General features: G+C 42.0%; 3 protein-coding genes across 10 annotated transcripts in view; 2 read left to right on the forward strand and 1 right to left on the reverse strand.

Annotated features, from left to right (window-relative positions):
* The window catches only part of LOC132119151 (synapsin-2-like), a 511,637-nt gene that overhangs the window by 195,207 nt on the left and 298,884 nt on the right, over window positions 1-17,546 (forward strand). The window lies entirely within an intron of this gene.
* Window positions 1-17,546, reverse strand: part of LOC132119156 (metalloproteinase inhibitor 3-like) — a 386,564-nt gene that overhangs the window by 146,778 nt on the left and 222,240 nt on the right. The window lies entirely within an intron of this gene.
* The window catches only part of LOC132119150 (plasma membrane calcium-transporting ATPase 2), a 111,334-nt gene that overhangs the window by 90,315 nt on the left and 3,473 nt on the right, over window positions 1-17,546 (forward strand). For 4 of the 8 annotated variants that reach the window (XM_059528899.1, XM_059528902.1, XM_059528901.1 and 1 more), the window contains 8 exons: window positions 228-407; window positions 2,901-2,988; window positions 4,093-4,199; window positions 4,961-5,152; window positions 6,029-6,242; window positions 6,399-6,610; window positions 6,882-6,989; window positions 12,533-12,715. In XM_059528899.1, the coding sequence (XP_059384882.1) occupies window positions 228-407; window positions 2,901-2,988; window positions 4,093-4,199; window positions 4,961-5,152; window positions 6,029-6,242; window positions 6,399-6,610; window positions 6,882-6,989; window positions 12,533-12,715 (1,284 nt within the window). Of the gene's footprint in view, window positions 1-227; window positions 408-2,900; window positions 2,989-4,092; window positions 4,200-4,960; window positions 5,153-6,028; window positions 6,243-6,398; window positions 6,611-6,881; window positions 6,990-12,532; window positions 12,716-15,654; window positions 15,824-17,259; window positions 17,309-17,546 lie in introns of all 8 variants that reach the window. The other 4 variants (XM_059528903.1, XM_059528906.1, XM_059528905.1 and 1 more) reach the window with 3 other exon arrangements.

The following is a 17,546-nucleotide window of genomic DNA, read 5'->3' on the forward strand; positions in this document are numbered from 1 at the left end:
ACTTTGAATTCCTCCTAACGATCTCTCATTTGTTTCACTGGAGCATCTGAAAGCTCCAGATCGCCACAAAGAGACAGATTAGAGGAATCAGGAGAGCTGATCGAATCCCGCATGTTTTGTGGAGGTGTTTTCATTAACTGCTGCGCTGGGTTTGCCTCGCCACTAATCTTTCCTCTGGAGCGGAGCGAGGCGGTGCGTGTGGAATTAATGCAGTACTGTACCCGCAGGTGCCCGATGCCATCCAGAAATGCCAGCGTGCTGGAATCACCGTGCGCATGGTGACAGGAGACAACATCAACACGGCACGAGCCATCGCTATCAAATGTGGCATCATCCACCCCGGAGAAGACTTCCTGTGCATCGACGGGAAAGAGTTCAACAGGAGGATCAGGAATGAGAAGGGAGAGGTACAGTACCACACACTCAGTACAGGACACTAATGACATCAAACACTGAAGGCAAACAAAACATTCAGCTCTGCAACAGCATTTGTTGAAATCCAATGCTACAGAAAGAAAGTTTGACTGGTCTCTTAATGGAAGTAAACCATGCAATAAGTATTAAAATACTCCCAAAGACACCACAAGACATAAACATTAAACATTAATCATTACGAGCAAAGTTTTCTATTCTGTGTTGAGACACAGTACATTCTTCTGTTCAAAAGTTTGGGATTGGTAAGATTTGTATAATATTTTCCAAAGAAGTCTCTTCTGTTGAATGAGGCTGCATTTATTTGATCAGAAATAGACTGAAAATAGTAAATATTACAATTATATGAAATATGTTAAATATTACTAATTAAAATAGCTGTTTTCTATCTAATATATTCCTGTGATGCTCCGCTGTATTTTCAGCATCATTCCTCCAGTCTTCAGTGTCACATGATCTTCAGAAATCAGAATAATATGATGATTTACTGCTCAAGAAACATTTCTGATTATTATTAATGTTGAACACAGTTGTGCTGCTCAATATTTATGTGGAAAATATCATATATTTTATTTTTCAAGATTCTTTGATGAATAAAAAGTTCAAAAGAACAGCATTTATTTGTCAAGAAACCTTTTTGAACTTCTTCTATTTAACGGATTCTTACTGAATGATATTCATTTCTTAAAAAAAAAAAAAAACTCAAAAAACAAACTCACTGACCCCAAACTTGTTAACAGTAGTACATTTCCATATGAAACCAATAAGCTTTGATTGCGTCGGTTATTAAACATGATTTGCTGCATCTTCAGTAGCTGGTGGCAGCTGGTGTTTTTGCAAGAGACAAAAATGTGTAGTGCAGGATGAGTCAGCAGTATTTTTCTCCAAGAGAATGACTATGTCACATGAGTTTAGTTAGTCAGCATTTCATTTTAGAGAAAGCCCCTCGCTCCTGCACACTGAGCTATATTCCTCATAGACACACAGCCAGTTTCAGTAAGTCAGGAGTTATGGATACTAGTAGGGTGTGAGAATTACACTTCATTAGTCAACAGATGCGTGTAGCTCGGACAAACCGTTGGCTTGACAGCTGCTGAAATCGTGATGCAGATCAAGACAGCAGCTCTTGTGCTACTCAAGTCTGTTTCATAAGTGGATGAAATCTCAGTTTCTATTTGTTGCTCTTAGATTTCAAGAAAAATAAGTTACTGCTATCAGAGTTTGGGATTGTGCAGTATACAAGTAGCATTTTACTAACGAAGTACAATGGTGTTCATGTACAAATGACAACATTAAGGGAAAAGATCAAACACTCATACAGATGAGTCGGGTCACATTGAGAAACCTGTTATTCAAAGTCTAATACTGACCCCAAAACTAACAGCCTTTTAGGATTTTAAAAAGTATGAAACCAACGTTAAGGAAAAATGAAGGAGAAAAATGTAGGAAATTGCATTTCCTGTGTAACATGGATCATCAGGTAACTGATTGGTTTTGTTTTGGGGGATATGAGAGATACAGCGCAATGATTTTAACTATGATAAATGACAAAAAGTCTTTCAGCATCTAGAGACTGGAAGATATTTCTTCTACGTTGCTTAAAATGTATGTATTCTGTGCTGGTTTAAGTGATCTTCTATATCTTATTTTGATAACATGTCTACGTTCCATGCATTCTGTAAACCAGTGCTTACCCACAGATACCACACTATGTTATTAAGCTTCACAATAGGATTGAAGACTTTTATTGTAAGCGCATTACTCTACACATGATTTTTGCGTTAAAGAACGAGTTGAAATGATTGTCTGAGGTAATGAATATTACGGCACAAATGCTGTCGAGAGCACACTGAACCCAGAGCATTGCTTCATGTAACAGTCTGTGGCCCTGGTGTTGTTGTGCTCCACTACTCTAGTAATTTATGGAGCTTTTGTATTATTATTAATGTTGTGATGACATCAGTCTCATGTGCTAACAATGCACTGCTGTTATTGATGTAGACAGTTATTGAACATTTACATTACATTTATTTACATTTATTCATTTAGCTGACGCTTTTATCCAAAGCGACTTACAATTGCTGTATATGTCAGAGGTCGCACGCCTCTGGAGCAACTAGAGGTTAAGTGTCTTGCTCAGGGACACATTGGTGTCTCACAGTGGATTCGAACCCGGGTCTCTCACACCAAAGGCATGTGTCTTATCCACTGCGCCAACACCACCCTTGAACACATTTGACAGCTGGCCATTCTAACAAACAAACACCCCACATGTGAATGATTGAATACACTGTCTAATCATTTATGTTTACACTCATTACAGGAAGAAAGATATCTTAGAGCCAATTTTAGATTTTTCTCATGTTATGTACTATTTTATGTATTCCAGTAGACGGCTGTATAGCCACTTTTTGTCCGCTGTAATGAGTGTCTTGCAATGGTGGATGTCTTTCTCACGTCTCTGGCAGGTTGAGCAGGAGCGCATTGATAAAGTGTGGCCTAAACTGCGAGTGCTTGCCAGATCCTCACCGACGGACAAACACACACTGGTCAAAGGTGAGTAACTGAGCAGCAAACCACCAAAAAGAGAATTATCAGTCACATTCAGAACTTTAAAGACACCCCGACTTCACTTCACAAGCAATGCTTTTTTCATGTATTTCTATATTTCTCTGAAAGTTGTGAAGTGACATATCTAGAGACCAGAATGATTATTTTTATTATAACATACGCTTAAACCGTCACACCCTGCATGTGATATGACTGAACAAGAATTAAAAAAGTTAATATTGCTCATGTAACCAGATCCAATTCCCTGATTACCACAATATTATGAAAAACAATGCCTGGAGAAACATTTAATTTGTGATATTCCGCATTATAACAACCAAAGCGTCTCAATATAATTACATTTAAATGGAGATTATGCAGTTATGGTCTAAAAACATTACAAAACATGTCAATTAGCTGATGAACAAGGGCTGACATTTTAGATGAATGAACTACTAGACATATTTGAGTTCCTGACCAGTGGCATTGACAGACAGCCAGATCGTGTTAGTACAGTGCTCTGGAATCAGATCTGCGTTACACAAGCCTGAACGTCATGGCTGAAGTTACAGGATAATTAACATACTGTATGTAAATGTTGCACTGTAATTACATCACTAGTGTACTGTATTTCATTAATTATTTCCAGGCGTTATCGCTTGATTGTCCATAATGTTCTGCTGTCGTGTAACTTTTTATGTTGGCAACATATGGCTGTTCGTTATAAGTGTGGAATGAGTCATTTCAGTAACGGAGTAGCATTTGTGTCCACAGAATTTGATAAAGTGCACTAAACAAACAATTTGCAACCTCAAAATAATAACGCTTTATTTCTGAATGGCCTTATCAATAGAAAATAATTTAATCTGAGATTTAAGAGAAGTCGTAATTTAATTGATCAGATAACTTTGAAAACAAAAACAAAATTACATTCCATCACATTCACCGTGCCATTTGTTGATTTTATTATTTTCTATTGATCTTACATGATGCAGTTTATTAAGAAAGAGAGCTAAGCAGTTCTTTGTCTGATGAAGTGTTTCAGATCTAAATGTAAAAGGCAATGTTGCAGAGAATGGCTTCAGTATTGGCGATCTTCCTGTCACACAGGTATTATTGACAGCACTCTGGGGGACCAGCGGCAGGTGGTTGCCGTAACTGGGGATGGAACCAACGACGGACCAGCTCTTAAGAAGGCAGATGTTGGTTTTGCCATGGTGAGAACCGATCAGTCCACATTGTAATTCCACTCTTTGAGCTGCTCAAACACAGGCTGCCCTCTTTCAGCACAATCACGCCACCTCATGCAAATCAAACTCAGGCCGAGAGCGCCTCCTAGTGTGAGCCAGTGCCTCTTACGCCTGTTTTTGACATAATGTCAACTGACTCACATGAGGTGAAAAAACAGCTCGAGTCAGCACCACCCAGCCATTTCTATTTTCAGAAGTTCAGCCATGGCAGAGGAGAGCGTATTCTTGTTTTCCTGCTCATCAAACTGACACGTTTCAAACTGAAACTTCCTCTCTGTGGTATTTACCATGATTTTACTGGCAGCAGTGTCTTAAGGGAGAACAGTCCCTCAGGCTAGTCTTTAAAAAACAAGCACAGCTTCCCAGAAAGATTTGACATTTGTGATCACTCACTGTCCACTTGAGGGTTTGATCACTTCAGTATCGTCTAATTGAAATGGAAAGTGAATGTTGCTTTAATGTCATGAAAATAATGTCAGCAATGCAAACAATGTCCTAAAATCATCCTATAATATTTTCTCTGTGCAAAAATTATTATAATTTTTGTTGTTTGTTTGTTTTCTTTTGATGTCAAGCTTAAAATACGACATAAAGTGTCATTTTAGTACTGCATATTGTTTATGGCTGGGCCTGTATCGTTCATGGGGATTTTAAGGAATGAATACATGATTTTGATATCATTTGAAGCTAAAGAATGATGTGAAATGACTGGGCTTCTGACTTGACAGGGCATCGCAGGGACAGATGTGGCCAAAGAGGCGTCTGACATCATCCTGACAGATGACAACTTCTCCAGCATCGTGAAGGCTGTGATGTGGGGACGCAACGTCTACGACAGCATCTCAAAGTTCCTCCAGTTCCAGCTGACGGTTAACGTGGTGGCTGTGATCGTTGCCTTTACCGGAGCCTGTATCACACAGGTTTGTGCCTCTGTGTCCACTCACAGGTGCTTATGGGACAGGCACTGGTACCAGTATTTATATTGCTCAAACCTGGCATTAATGATTAGTGAACAAGCCCCTAACCCTAAAAGAAATAAACTTCAGCAACATGTATTACCATTCTAAAGTTATCATACTAATATGTTTATTCACCAAGGATGCATTGCATTTATTGAAAACTTTTTATTAGGATTTCTATTTCAAATAAATGCTGTGCTTTTTATTCACCAAAGAATCCTGAAAAATAAAATGTATGATATTTTCCACAGAAATGAATAATCCATCAAAGAGTTTGACTTTTTTACTTGACAGTTGATAAAACAGGAGAAAGACCCCACAGATTTACATTAAAGGACGGCCCTGAGCCATATCTACTTGAGGGTGGAATCAGAACACCTTAACAACCGCATAGTAATGCTATGCTACTCAGGCTACTCACACAAAGCCACTGCTTTCACACATGATTTACAAGATCATTTATTTGACCTACTATGAAATCTCAAAATAGACTGTGCAAAGACATGGGGCAATGGCAAAGAATCCATATTAGATTACTAGGCCAAGGCCAAAGACTTGATTCCTGTGATCAAAAATAGCCTTGTTTAATTTCCTAGAGGAGTGCTAACCTAATAAATGATGCAGCACTTCTGAGAGAAAGTTACCATCATGAGAAATGAGCTTTAGCTGAAAAAGGGCACTCATGCACTGAGAAAATGAGTAAGAGCTCCGTTTCAGGGTCCTCTCACCGACACCAGTAATCGAGAATCAGCTGGTCTGAGAAATAACATCTAGTTCAACATGTTTTATTGGTTGTGATGATAAAATCCATTTGAACCAGACTGTATGTTCCTCCAGGATTCTCCTCTGAAAGCAGTGCAGATGCTGTGGGTAAACCTGATCATGGACACGTTTGCATCTCTGGCTCTGGCCACTGAACCTCCCACTGAGTCTCTGTTGATGAGGAAACCTTACGGCCGAAACAAACCCCTGATCTCCAGCACCATGACTAAGAACATCCTGGGTCATGGTGTGTACCAGCTCATCATCATCTTCACGCTACTGTTTGTGGGTGAGTTTCCTTATGCTCTAGGTCTGCAAAGCATGTTCAGCAAATACTATATGCTTTTATGCCTGGAAAATGCCAAATAAATTGATTGCTTGAAAATATACCTCAGTTGAAGAAACATCTAGTCCATGTCGGATCTTCACTGTGTTTGTGATCCAGGCGAGCAGATCTTTGACATTGACAGTGGCAGGAACGCTCCGCTGCATTCTCCTCCATCTGAGCACTACACCATCATCTTCAACACCTTCGTCATGATGCAGCTCTTCAACGAGATCAACGCCCGCAAGATCCATGGAGAGAGGAACGTGTTTGATGGCATCTTCAGAAACCCCATCTTCTGCTCCATTGTTCTGGGCACTTTCGCCATTCAGGTACCAAAATCTTATTAAAATAAAAAAGAATACAACCTATGTTTAGAAGCACAGTTTCTAGGTAGTATGACGTGGTATATATCTCTCAGTAAGTTAAGAATCAAGGTCGCTCAAACCTGTATTTATTCATTTATTTTTGGTTATTTGACCCAGTTATATTAAAGTCTTCATTAAAAGGTTCTGCATGATTTGAATGAAGTGTTGTTATTAATATAATGCACCCATCTATAGTGCACCACATCTGTATTTCCATTTTGACATGTCATTTCAGGTCGTGATTGTTCAGTTTGGAGGGAAACCTTTCAGTTGTTCTCCTCTGGACCTGGAGAAGTGGATGTGGTGTGTGTTCCTGGGGATGGGAGAGCTGGTCTGGGGACAGGTAATGCAACTATTTCCATTCTATATATATATATATATATATATATATATATATTAAAAAAATCCAATAATTAAATATGCTGATACAGTACAGTCGTGGCCAAAAGTTTTGAGAATTACATAAATATTGGAAATTGGAAAAGTAATAATAGCAATTTGCATATACTCCAAAATGTTATGAAGAGTGATCAGATGAATTGCATAGTCCTTATTTGCCATGAAAATTAACTTAATACCAAAAAAACCTTTCCACTGCATTTCATTGCTGTTATTAAAGGACCTGCTGAGATCATTTCAGTAATCGTCTTGTTAACTCAGGTGAGAATGTTGATGAGCACAAGGCTGGAGATCATTATGTCAGGCTGATTGGGTTAGAATGGCAGACTTGACATGTTAGAAGGAGGGTGATGCTTGAAATCATTGTTCTTCCATTGTTAACCATGGTGACCTGCAAAGAAACGCATGCAGCCATCATTGCGTTGCATAAAAATGGCTTCACAGGCAAGGATATTGTGGCTACTAAGTTGCACCTAAATCAACAATTTATAGGATCATCAAGAACTTCAAGGAAAGAGGTTCAATTCTTGTAAAGAAGGCTTCAGGGCGTCCAAGAAAGTCCAGCAAGCGCCAGGATGGTCTCCTAAAGAGGATTCAGCTGCGGGATCGGAGTGCCACCAGTGCAGAGCTTGCTCAGGAATGGCAGCAGGCAGGTGTGAGCGCATCTGCACGCACAGTGAGGACAAGACTTCTGGAAGATGGCCTGGTGTCAAGAAGGGCAGCAAAGAAGCCACTTCTCTCCAAAAAAAACATCAGGGACAGATTGATCTTCTGCAGAAAGTATAGTGAATGGACTGCTGAGGACTGGGGCAAAGTCATATTCTCCGATGAAGCCCCTTTCCGATTGTTTGGGGCATCTGGAAAAAGGCTTGTCCGGAGAAGAAAAGGTGAGCGCTACCATCAGTCCTGTGTCATGCCAACAGTAAAGCATCCTGACACCATTCATGTGTGGGGTTGCTTCTCATCCAAGAGAGTGGGCTCACTCACAATTCTGCCCAAAAACACAGCCATGAATAAAGAATGGTACCAAAACACCCTCCAACAGCAACTTCTTCCAACAATCCAACAACAGTTTGGTGAAGAACAATGCATTTTCCAGCACGATGGAGCACCGTGCCATAAGGCAAAAGTGATAACTAAGTGGCTCGGGGACCAGAATGTTGAAATTTTGGGTCCATGGCCTGGAAACTCCCCAGATCTTAATCCCATTGAGAACTTGTGGTCAATCCTCAAGAGGCGGGTGGACAAACAAAAACCCACTAATTCTGACAAACTCCAAGAAGTGATTATGAAAGAATGGGTTGCTATCAGTCAGGATTTGGCCCAGAAGTTGATTGAGAGCATGCACAGTCGAATTGCAGAGGTCCTGAAAAAGAAGGGCCAACAGTGCAAATACTGACTCTTTGCATAAATGTCATGTAATTGTTGATAAAAGCCTTTGAAACGTATGAAGTGCTTGTAATTATATTTCAGTACATCATAGAAACAACTGAAACAAAGATCTAAAAGCAGTTTCGCAGCAAACTTTTTGAAAACTAATATTTATGTAATTCTCAAAACTTTTGGCCACGACTGTATGTATTAATTCATCTTTCTAATTTCATACAAGCTCTTCATTAAAGGGACAGTCCACTCAGAAATGTAAATTCTGTCATCATTTACTCCCCCTCATGTTGATCCAAACCTGTATGACTTTCTTTCTTCCATTAAACACATAAGAGGTTGTTTTGAAAAACATCTTTTGTGTGTGTGTGTGTGTGTGTGTGTATGTGTCACGGCTTACGCTGCTGGAAGGAACACGGAGCCGAGGGATAAACGAAACAAGGTTTTATTAACTCAAACATAGGCAAGGTAAGTGGCAAATAACAGGTGGCAAGAGGCAAGTGGCAAGTAACAGGTAACAAGTGGACAAGTAGACAAGTTGACAAGTAGACGAGTAACGAGTAGACGAGTAGACCCGACAAAACAGAACTGAAAGGACAAGGCATTTATACAAAGGATAATTGGGAAAACACAGGTGGATGGCATGACTTAATTAACAGGGACAAAAACACACAAAATGAGTCCAGGTGTGTGACAGTACTCCCCCCTCCCGGTAGGTGCGTCCTCGCACCGTAGAAACAACAAAGGGAGGCGTGGGTGGGAACTTGGGAGGAGGTTCCGGTGGAGGACAGCCTCCCAGGAGGGGGCCAGCAGACAGGGACCACAGAGGAAAGAGCCAGGGAGGAGATGACGGAGGGAGGAGCCAGGGAGGAGACAGGAAGGATCTGAAGCAGGAGGTACCCAGCAGGACCCAGGCCACAGCCATAACGGCCCAAGGTGGGGCCGACGGAGGAAGGAGCCATGGAGGAGGAATGGTCACCGACTCCAGGGACTCGACCCACGGCAACGGAGCAAGTGGAGGAGGAGCCCGAGGCGGAGACGGAGAGCCGAAGAGCCAGGGTGACGGGGAGGAGCCGGAGGTCCTAGGCGGAACTGATGGCTCTGGTGACTGACGCGGCGATGTGGATCCGGAAGGCCGCGGTGAGGCCAGAGTGACCGAGGACTGAGGTGTAGCCGAGGGGATGAAGGAGCCTGATGGAGCCGGAGGGACGGAGGGATGAGGCGAAGCCGGAGGAGTGGAGTCCCGAGGCATAGGAAGGACGACGCCAGACCAAGGCGGAGCCGGAGGGACGAGGGAGCCAGGCAGAGCCTGCGGACTGCCGGGCCACGGCGGAGAGGAAGGAGCTAGGAGCCATGGTGGAGCCGACGGGTCAACGGGCCGAGGCGGAGTCCAGGCCTCAGAGGCTGGAGGCGGAGGTGAGGGAGACGCCGACCAAGGCGTCGCTGGAGGATGGCGGTCCCGCTGAGCTCGCACCACAATGATGGTAGGCTGAGGGCGAGCAGAGGGGCAGCCAGACGACAGCGGAGGAGGAGGCAGGAGTGGGTGGGAGGGTGGGAATTTTGGAGGAGCAGGCATTGGAGTAAGCTCTGGGGCTGGAGCCCTTCCTGGGCTTAACGGAGGATCAGGAGCCCGTCCTGGGCTTAACGGAGGATCAGGAGCCCGTCCTGGGCTTAACGGGGGTTCAGGAGCCTGTCCTGGGCTTAACGGGGGTTCAGGAGCCCGTCCTCGGCTTAACGAGGGATCAGGAGCCCGTCCTGGGCTTAAAGGAGTATCAGGAGCCCTTCCTGGGCTTAACGGGGGATCAGGAGCCCGTCCTGGGCTTAACGGGGGATCAGGAGCCCGTCCTGGGCTTAACAGAGGACCAGGAGCCCGTCCTGGGCTTACAGGAGGATCAGGAGCCCGTCCTGGGCTTAACGGGGGAACAGGAGCCCGTCCTGGGCTTAACGGAAGATCAGGAGCCCGTCCTGGGCTTAACGGAGGATCAGGAGCCCGTCCTGGGCTTAACGGGGGATCAGGAGCCCGTCCTGGGCTTAACGGGGAATCAGGAGCCCGTCCTGGGCTTAACGGGGAATCAGGAGCCCGTCCTGGGCTTAACGGAGGATCAGGAGCCCGTCCTGGGCTTAACGGAGGATCAGGAGCCCGTCCTGGGCTTAACGGGGAATCAGGAGCCCGTCCTGGGCTTAACGGAGGATCAGGAGCCCGTCCTGGGCTTAACGGGGGTTCAGGAGCCCGTCCTGGGCTTAAAGGAGGATCAGGAGCCCGTCCTGGGCTTAACGGGGGAACAGGAGCCCGTCCTGGGCTTAACAGAGGATCAGGAGCCCGTCCTGGGCTTAACGGGGGAACAGGAGCCCGTCCTGGGCTTAACGGGGGAACAGGAGCCCATCCTGGGCTTAACGGAGGATCAGGAGCCCGTCCTGGGCTTAAAGGAGGATCAGGAGCCCGTCCTGGGCTTAACGGGGGAACAGGAGCCCGTCCTGGGCTTAACGGGGAATCAGGAGCCCTTCCTGGGCTTAACAGAGGATCAGGAGCCCGTCCTGGGCTTAAAGGAGGATCTGGCATAGGTGCATTGGAAACCCCCTTATTTTGACCCATTTGGCGCTCCACATTTTGCTCCCTCGTGGTGGGCAGTGTCGCCGGCTCTCGCACCTGGTCTGACGGGTTGCTCTCTGGCTCTCCGTCATCGGTGGGCTCGGGCTTATGCCTCGTTCCGTGGGGAGATTGTAGGCTGGGCTCTGGGTCCAGAGTGGACCTGGCGAGATCTTCCATTGGGCCGACCGTGAGAGGTGACCCATTTCTCACCAGATTCCACTCTATAAAGGCGGCAAAATCCTCCCGAGGACCATCTTCGGGCGACAACGCTCTGCACCTAGGGTTCAGGCTGGCGTGATAAAAGGTGCAGAGCGCGTGGTCCGGGTAGCTGGTGGCATTAGCTAGCCAGAGAAACCGTCTGGTATGGTCCTCGAGAGACAGTCCCTCCTGCTCCAGCAGGAGGAGGAGGTATTCGGGGCGATAGAGGGGATCCATGACACACTACGGAAAGAAAAAAGACTGTGAAAAAACGGAAAACAAAACGGAGGGAAAACACGCAGTTTTTTAAACTTTTTCAGGTCGGGTCTTCTGTCACGGCTTACGCTGCTGGAAGGAACACGGAGCCGAGGGATAAACGAAACAAGGATTTATTAACTCAAACATAGGCAAGGTAAGTGGCAAATAACAGGTGGCAAGAGGCAAGTGGCAAGTAACAGGTAACAAGTGGACAAGTAGACAAGTTGACAAGTAGACGAGTAACGAGTAGACGAGTAGACCCGACAAAACAGAACTGAAAGGACAAGGCATTTATACAAAGGATAATTGGGAAAACACAGGTGGATGGCATGACTTAATTAACAGGGACAAAAACACAGAAAATGAGTCCAGGTGTGTGACAGTATGTGTGTGTCCTTTTGATATTTATTTTATGGACAAAAAACAGTTTGGACATAAACAAATCTTTGTGTGAAAAAAAAAAGAAAAACAAGCTTGGAACAACACGAAAAAGTAAATTATGACAGAATGTGAATTTTTGGGTGAATCACTTTAATAACTAGTATTTTAAAACAAAAAAAATTAACCATTGGTCGGTATGCTATTTTGTCAGTGTTGAGGCTGAGAAGATTTCTTTGCTGAATCAGTTTATAAGAACAGTTTTCTTAAAAGACATTGCACATGCATTTTGAAAATATTCCCATTGAAGTTATAAATGGCACACCAGGTTTACAGTCAAAATATCCCTCAAAGATTTTCCATGGCTAAAAATATCACCATGGAAAACGCACCGTTTGTTCAGTTTCTATATGAAGGAATTGTGTGTTACACATGCATCTCATTGGTAGTTGCTTGTTCAGGGCATGTGACCTTGGAAGTATTCTTTTTGCCATCAGAGTTATTAACAGTCTCTGCCATCAGCACAACTATACAGCTATCCACCAGGTGTTCTACAAACACACAGGGCTTGCTCCTCACCTGGAGCTTTGCGGATGGAGCTCTGAAATGACTCCATTTTCTAAGCATTCATGTCCTAATATCCATACATGTGTGTCATGCACATCCTCACTCTGGATCAGGTTATATCAACAATCCCAAACAGCAAGCTGAGGTTCCTCAGAGGAGCTGGTCAGCTGTCGAAGAAGGATGAATTGCCCGAGGAGGAGATGAACGAGGACCAGGAGGAGATCGATCACTCTGAGAGAGAGTTGCGGAGAGGGCAGATCCTCTGGTTCAGAGGCCTCAACAGAATCCAGACTCAGGTTAGAACCTCTGATAGTCTTTGAGAAGTTACAACTGTTTGAAATATTCAGCAGTGAAATGGCATTGGTAGAAAGTAACTATACTTAGCTGGTACATCAGGTGTGTTTGTAATTCTGTACTTGAGATTCAACCATCTGCATGGCTGGCAGTGTGTTTTACAGGCAGATTTAGAACAGAGCGGAGGTTGAACAGTCAGTCGATATTACTGGCACAAACATCAGCATTAACCATGAGCTGTCAGTACACCTTTCATAAAAAAAAAAAACTGGTAACACTTTCTATGAAGCCTATATTTATAACACATTATAAGGGTATTCTTAAGGCATTATAATGAATGCAATATGCATTATAAAAAACCTTATAATATGTTGTATCATCTCATGTATAATCATAAGAACAGTTTTAATATATTATAATATTTACTTATTTGTGGTAATAGCTTTTAAGAGTATGATTATTTATAACATAATGACCATGTTGCATACACTTTTACAATTGATTATACTTCTCATAGTTATAATGTATTATAAGTCTCATATCTTGCAATTTTTCTGATGCTACTTTACTTAAAGCGGTCAAAGACCACTTATAAGTAGTAGTAATAATATTAATAATAGCATTATTTTTCTCTCAAACAGCCATAAGATCAGATGTGAGAGAAGATGAATGTGTAATATGACACATTTGTGTTGAACTATTTTTAATATAAGGGGAAGTCGTGGCCTAGTGGTTAGAGAGCTTGACTCCTAACCCTAGGGTTGTGGGTTTGAATCTTGGGCTGGCAATAACACGACTGAGGTGTCCTTGAGCAAGGCACTGAACCCCCAACTGCTCCCTGGGGGCTGCAGTATAAATGATGCCCACTGCTCCGGGTGTGTGTGTGTGTGCGTGCACTTTGGATGGGTTAAATGCACGAATTAGAGTATCGGTCACCATACTTTGCTGAATGTCACGTCACTTTATTGTAATTTCAGTTAGATTATTTTGATGGTACTCTTTAGACGGCTGATGATAAGTAACTCTGGAACTTCATAACAACTAGCGGTCATTAGAGTATTAGTATATCTGCTACTGTAAATGTATGCTAACACTTTATTTTGATGGTCAAACAACAGATAAACTGAAGTTTCTTTGCATGTATGTTAGCTTATTCTACCATACTAGATTCTACCATTCTTGACAATATTAATACTCTAATGAGAGTTAAAGTTGCTTATAGTCGATTAATTAAGAGGACAATCAAAATAAAATGTAACCATATAAAACATAGATTTTTTTTCAGTTAGACGATTAATCTCACATCAATTAATAAACATTAGCTCCACTCAACACTCAGCGTCTAACCACTCACAAGCTGTAGTAAGATACTGTGCAGATCTTAAACAATGTCAAGATATGATACAGTCCATTGTACTGTAAATGAAGTAGATTTAACATGGTGTTCATTGTGTTATAAATAATCATACCCTTAAACTTATAACCACAAATACGTAAGTATTATAATGTATTTTTAATTGTTGTTCTGATTATTCATAAGTTGATTATTCAAAACATTTATATTCCAACCGAATAGTAATTTATCGAATAGTGTTTTGCATTATTAGATTGCAATTCCAATGAAAACCTCATGATACAACTTAAGTATGATTCTAGGTATGACATAATTGCATTTCTAAAACCATGTCTACACTGGAAATGAATGAGCTGTAGTCATGAAATAAATGTGCAGTACATTCACTCCATTCCTCGTGTGGTTTCTAGTGTGAACTGGACGTAATGTAGGATATCTTTTCTTGTCCAGCAGTCATGGCATTGCTACACAAATATTAATAAAATATAAAAAGCATTTATTTCAAATACAATAACTACACACCATTTCCATGCATTTGGAGAATATCTTTGAAACATTTATTGTTGCATAATGAATTCTCAAATACTACTTTGACAGATAGTTACTGGTATCAGTTAGTAGTAGTAGAATTACCAGTATAAATCCACAGCACTCTATTGCAAATATAGCACTATGGTTATGGTTAGTGATTATTTACTGTCTAACCAATTGTGTACACTTTAAACAGTTAGTTAGAACTACTTCTTCACTGAGCATAGCCAATACGTTTACATTACCCCCTTTCCCCCACTCAGATCATTCCTATGATAATATTTCCCTTTAGTGAAGTTTAAATGTCTAAAATCATGTTCTTAAGCAATATCACAATCACAAGCGCATTGTTGTTGTAAATAGCATCATGGGTGTTATTTGGGCATGAGGCAGAGGAAATCACAGGACTGATATTCAGACCAACAACCCCATTTTGAGTGTCATGATGCTTTTATACAACAATTCAATGAACCAGAAACTTCCCATACCTGCTCAAAGACATTTGTAACTTCAATTCTGCTCCAAACTGCTTCTCAGTCCAGGCAAAAATCGCACAAATCTGCTCACATTTTATCTGGAATGCTATAAAACACAGACAAGCAGCGAACCAGTGAACAGCAAAAACGTCCCATATTCTAAATATCTGCACTACTGAAATGCCGTTTGCCCCATCAGATTAGAGGAGCAGCAAAAAAAGTTGTGTAATTCACCGCTTTTGACAGAATTCACATGCTGCAGTTGCTGCATTTTGGTAGTTGCATGCAAATCATTCACAGTTGATTGCTATTGCCTGTTGTTTGTCATGGGATATGATAACAGTGCTCTTCTAGGAATCCTGCGGCAAGGCTTTCAAAGGTGTCTGGGTGTTCATCGTGACTGCTGTCAAAGCTGCAGTAGCAGGGAGGAGGACCGTTCTAAAGCCTTTAAAGCCTCAGTGCTAATTTAAGATGAAGCGTTTAATGTGTGATGAGGGCCTGTAATAGACCTCTAAACCATGTCCAGGTGATGAAGCATTGATGAACTGTGCTCCGTATATTCCTCTCCCCCTTCTTGCAGATCGAGGTAGTGAACACGTTCAAGAGTGGGACATCCTTTCAGGGGGCTCTGAGACGCCAGTCCTCCACCACCAGTCAAAATCAGGATGTAACCAATGTTTCTAGTCCTACTCACGTGTCCTTGTGCAATGCTTTTTCCTCTCCTACCAGCACTGCTGCTCCCTCTGGGCGTGAGTGACACTCTTTGGGTGTTTGTCAGGGATGCCCTTGGACCCCAGACCTGAAGTGGGCTGATCATAACATTTACATATAGTCAGCAGACACTTTTATCCCAAGTGACTTACAAATTAAGACAATAGAAGCAATAAAACATGACAGGATGGAAATAGACTCTTTTAAAACAGTTACGCATCACAAATCTGGAGACAAATCTCTGAGACGCAGCCCCTATATAAATAGGTTAACATAGGACATAAGTTCAAGGAGCAAAGTATTACATTTTTAGACTCAACAGTAAACATTATTTAAAAGGCGTCACGGGGTAGCAGGCTTGCAGCAGAGATTCTAGAAAGAAGCTTATATAATGTTGCTGCATTAATCATATGTGAGAGTTACCATAATTATGAGACAACAACAGTTACTCAGAGATGTTCGCATTCTCTTAGTCAGAAATTATTATTATTATTTATGGCAATGCCCAAATGGATCCATGTACAGCATTGTTATTGACAACAAAATCCTTAATCACTAAAAAACAAGGCATACATCATGTTATGAGCTATAATAAAACCCTACAAAATTCCCTGTTTCAAATGTACAAGCTTTTGATAAAAACAAGATTTGTTTTAAGTAGTTGTAACCTTTTAATTACAGGAATTTTGAGTTTAATGGTCAACCTTGGACAATAATGAACATTTAGCACCATTTGTGCTCTAGCTGCAGATAAGGGCCCCAGATATCTCCATTTCAACCAAGGGTGATAATACTATAAAGTTTGTCTAGAATAATATGCTATTCTAGTTTACTGACTATTTTTGGAGGCTCTCAAAAGTGTGAAATGGACATGGATCAGTCACATGGCATTTACGGCTCAGATGATAGGCTCAAAAAGTTCTGTGGTTCAATAAGCAATGTCAGATTTCAAACTGTGTACTACACATGCAGATTACAAACTGCAGGTACTTTGCCAGTATATAGTTTTCTCAAGGTTGTTCAGACCTAAAATAAAAAATTAAATTAAAAATTAAAAAAATACAGAAAGTTTTTTTTTTTAAATATTTTTTTAATATTTTTGGGGCTTTTAAACTTTTAATAGAACAGTGTAGGGAGAGGCAATATGAGAAGTTACAGGACCAGGAAAGGACCTCAAAATTTGATCACTCATGGTGTAGCTGTGCCTTATTCCAGGGCTAAGGCTCCGACATCATGTATTACCCATCGGGTCTGACTGAGATTTGACATTTTGACTGAGAAACTGCAGCTCTCAGATAGTTTCTTATTCTGTAGACATAGACAATTATTGTAAAGTACAGTCAAAGGGCATCCCTGAAAATCCGCTTTGCTTCTGATTTCCTCTTACTCTTCATGTCACTGTTTATCAGATCATCTTTAACCCACTTCTCAGGAGAACATGTGTTTCAATGCACCATGTGTTTGTTTTCCCCAGAGTGCTAAGAGCCCTGGACTAAGTGTGCAGCCTACGAAGTGAATTTCAGGTTGTGAGTCCCTCCATTGTTCGTCGCAAAATTGATGTGCACTAATATTCCACCAACAAACTCACTAGGCTGGGTAAACATTCAAGTATAGCCAACTTTACCATTCCCCACTCAGCTATAGCCTGACATATTCTCCAAAATGCTCTAGGCTGCATTGTTGAAGTTACTGTATGGATCACGGGAGGATGTTTTGCCCCCCCACCCCGTTTTTTTTTTTTTAACTTTTTTTAACTTTTTT

The sequence above is a fragment of the Carassius carassius genome, chromosome 38 (assembly GCF_963082965.1).
Source record: "Carassius carassius chromosome 38, fCarCar2.1, whole genome shotgun sequence".
In the NCBI taxonomy this organism is placed as follows: Eukaryota; Metazoa; Chordata; class Actinopteri; order Cypriniformes; family Cyprinidae; genus Carassius; species Carassius carassius.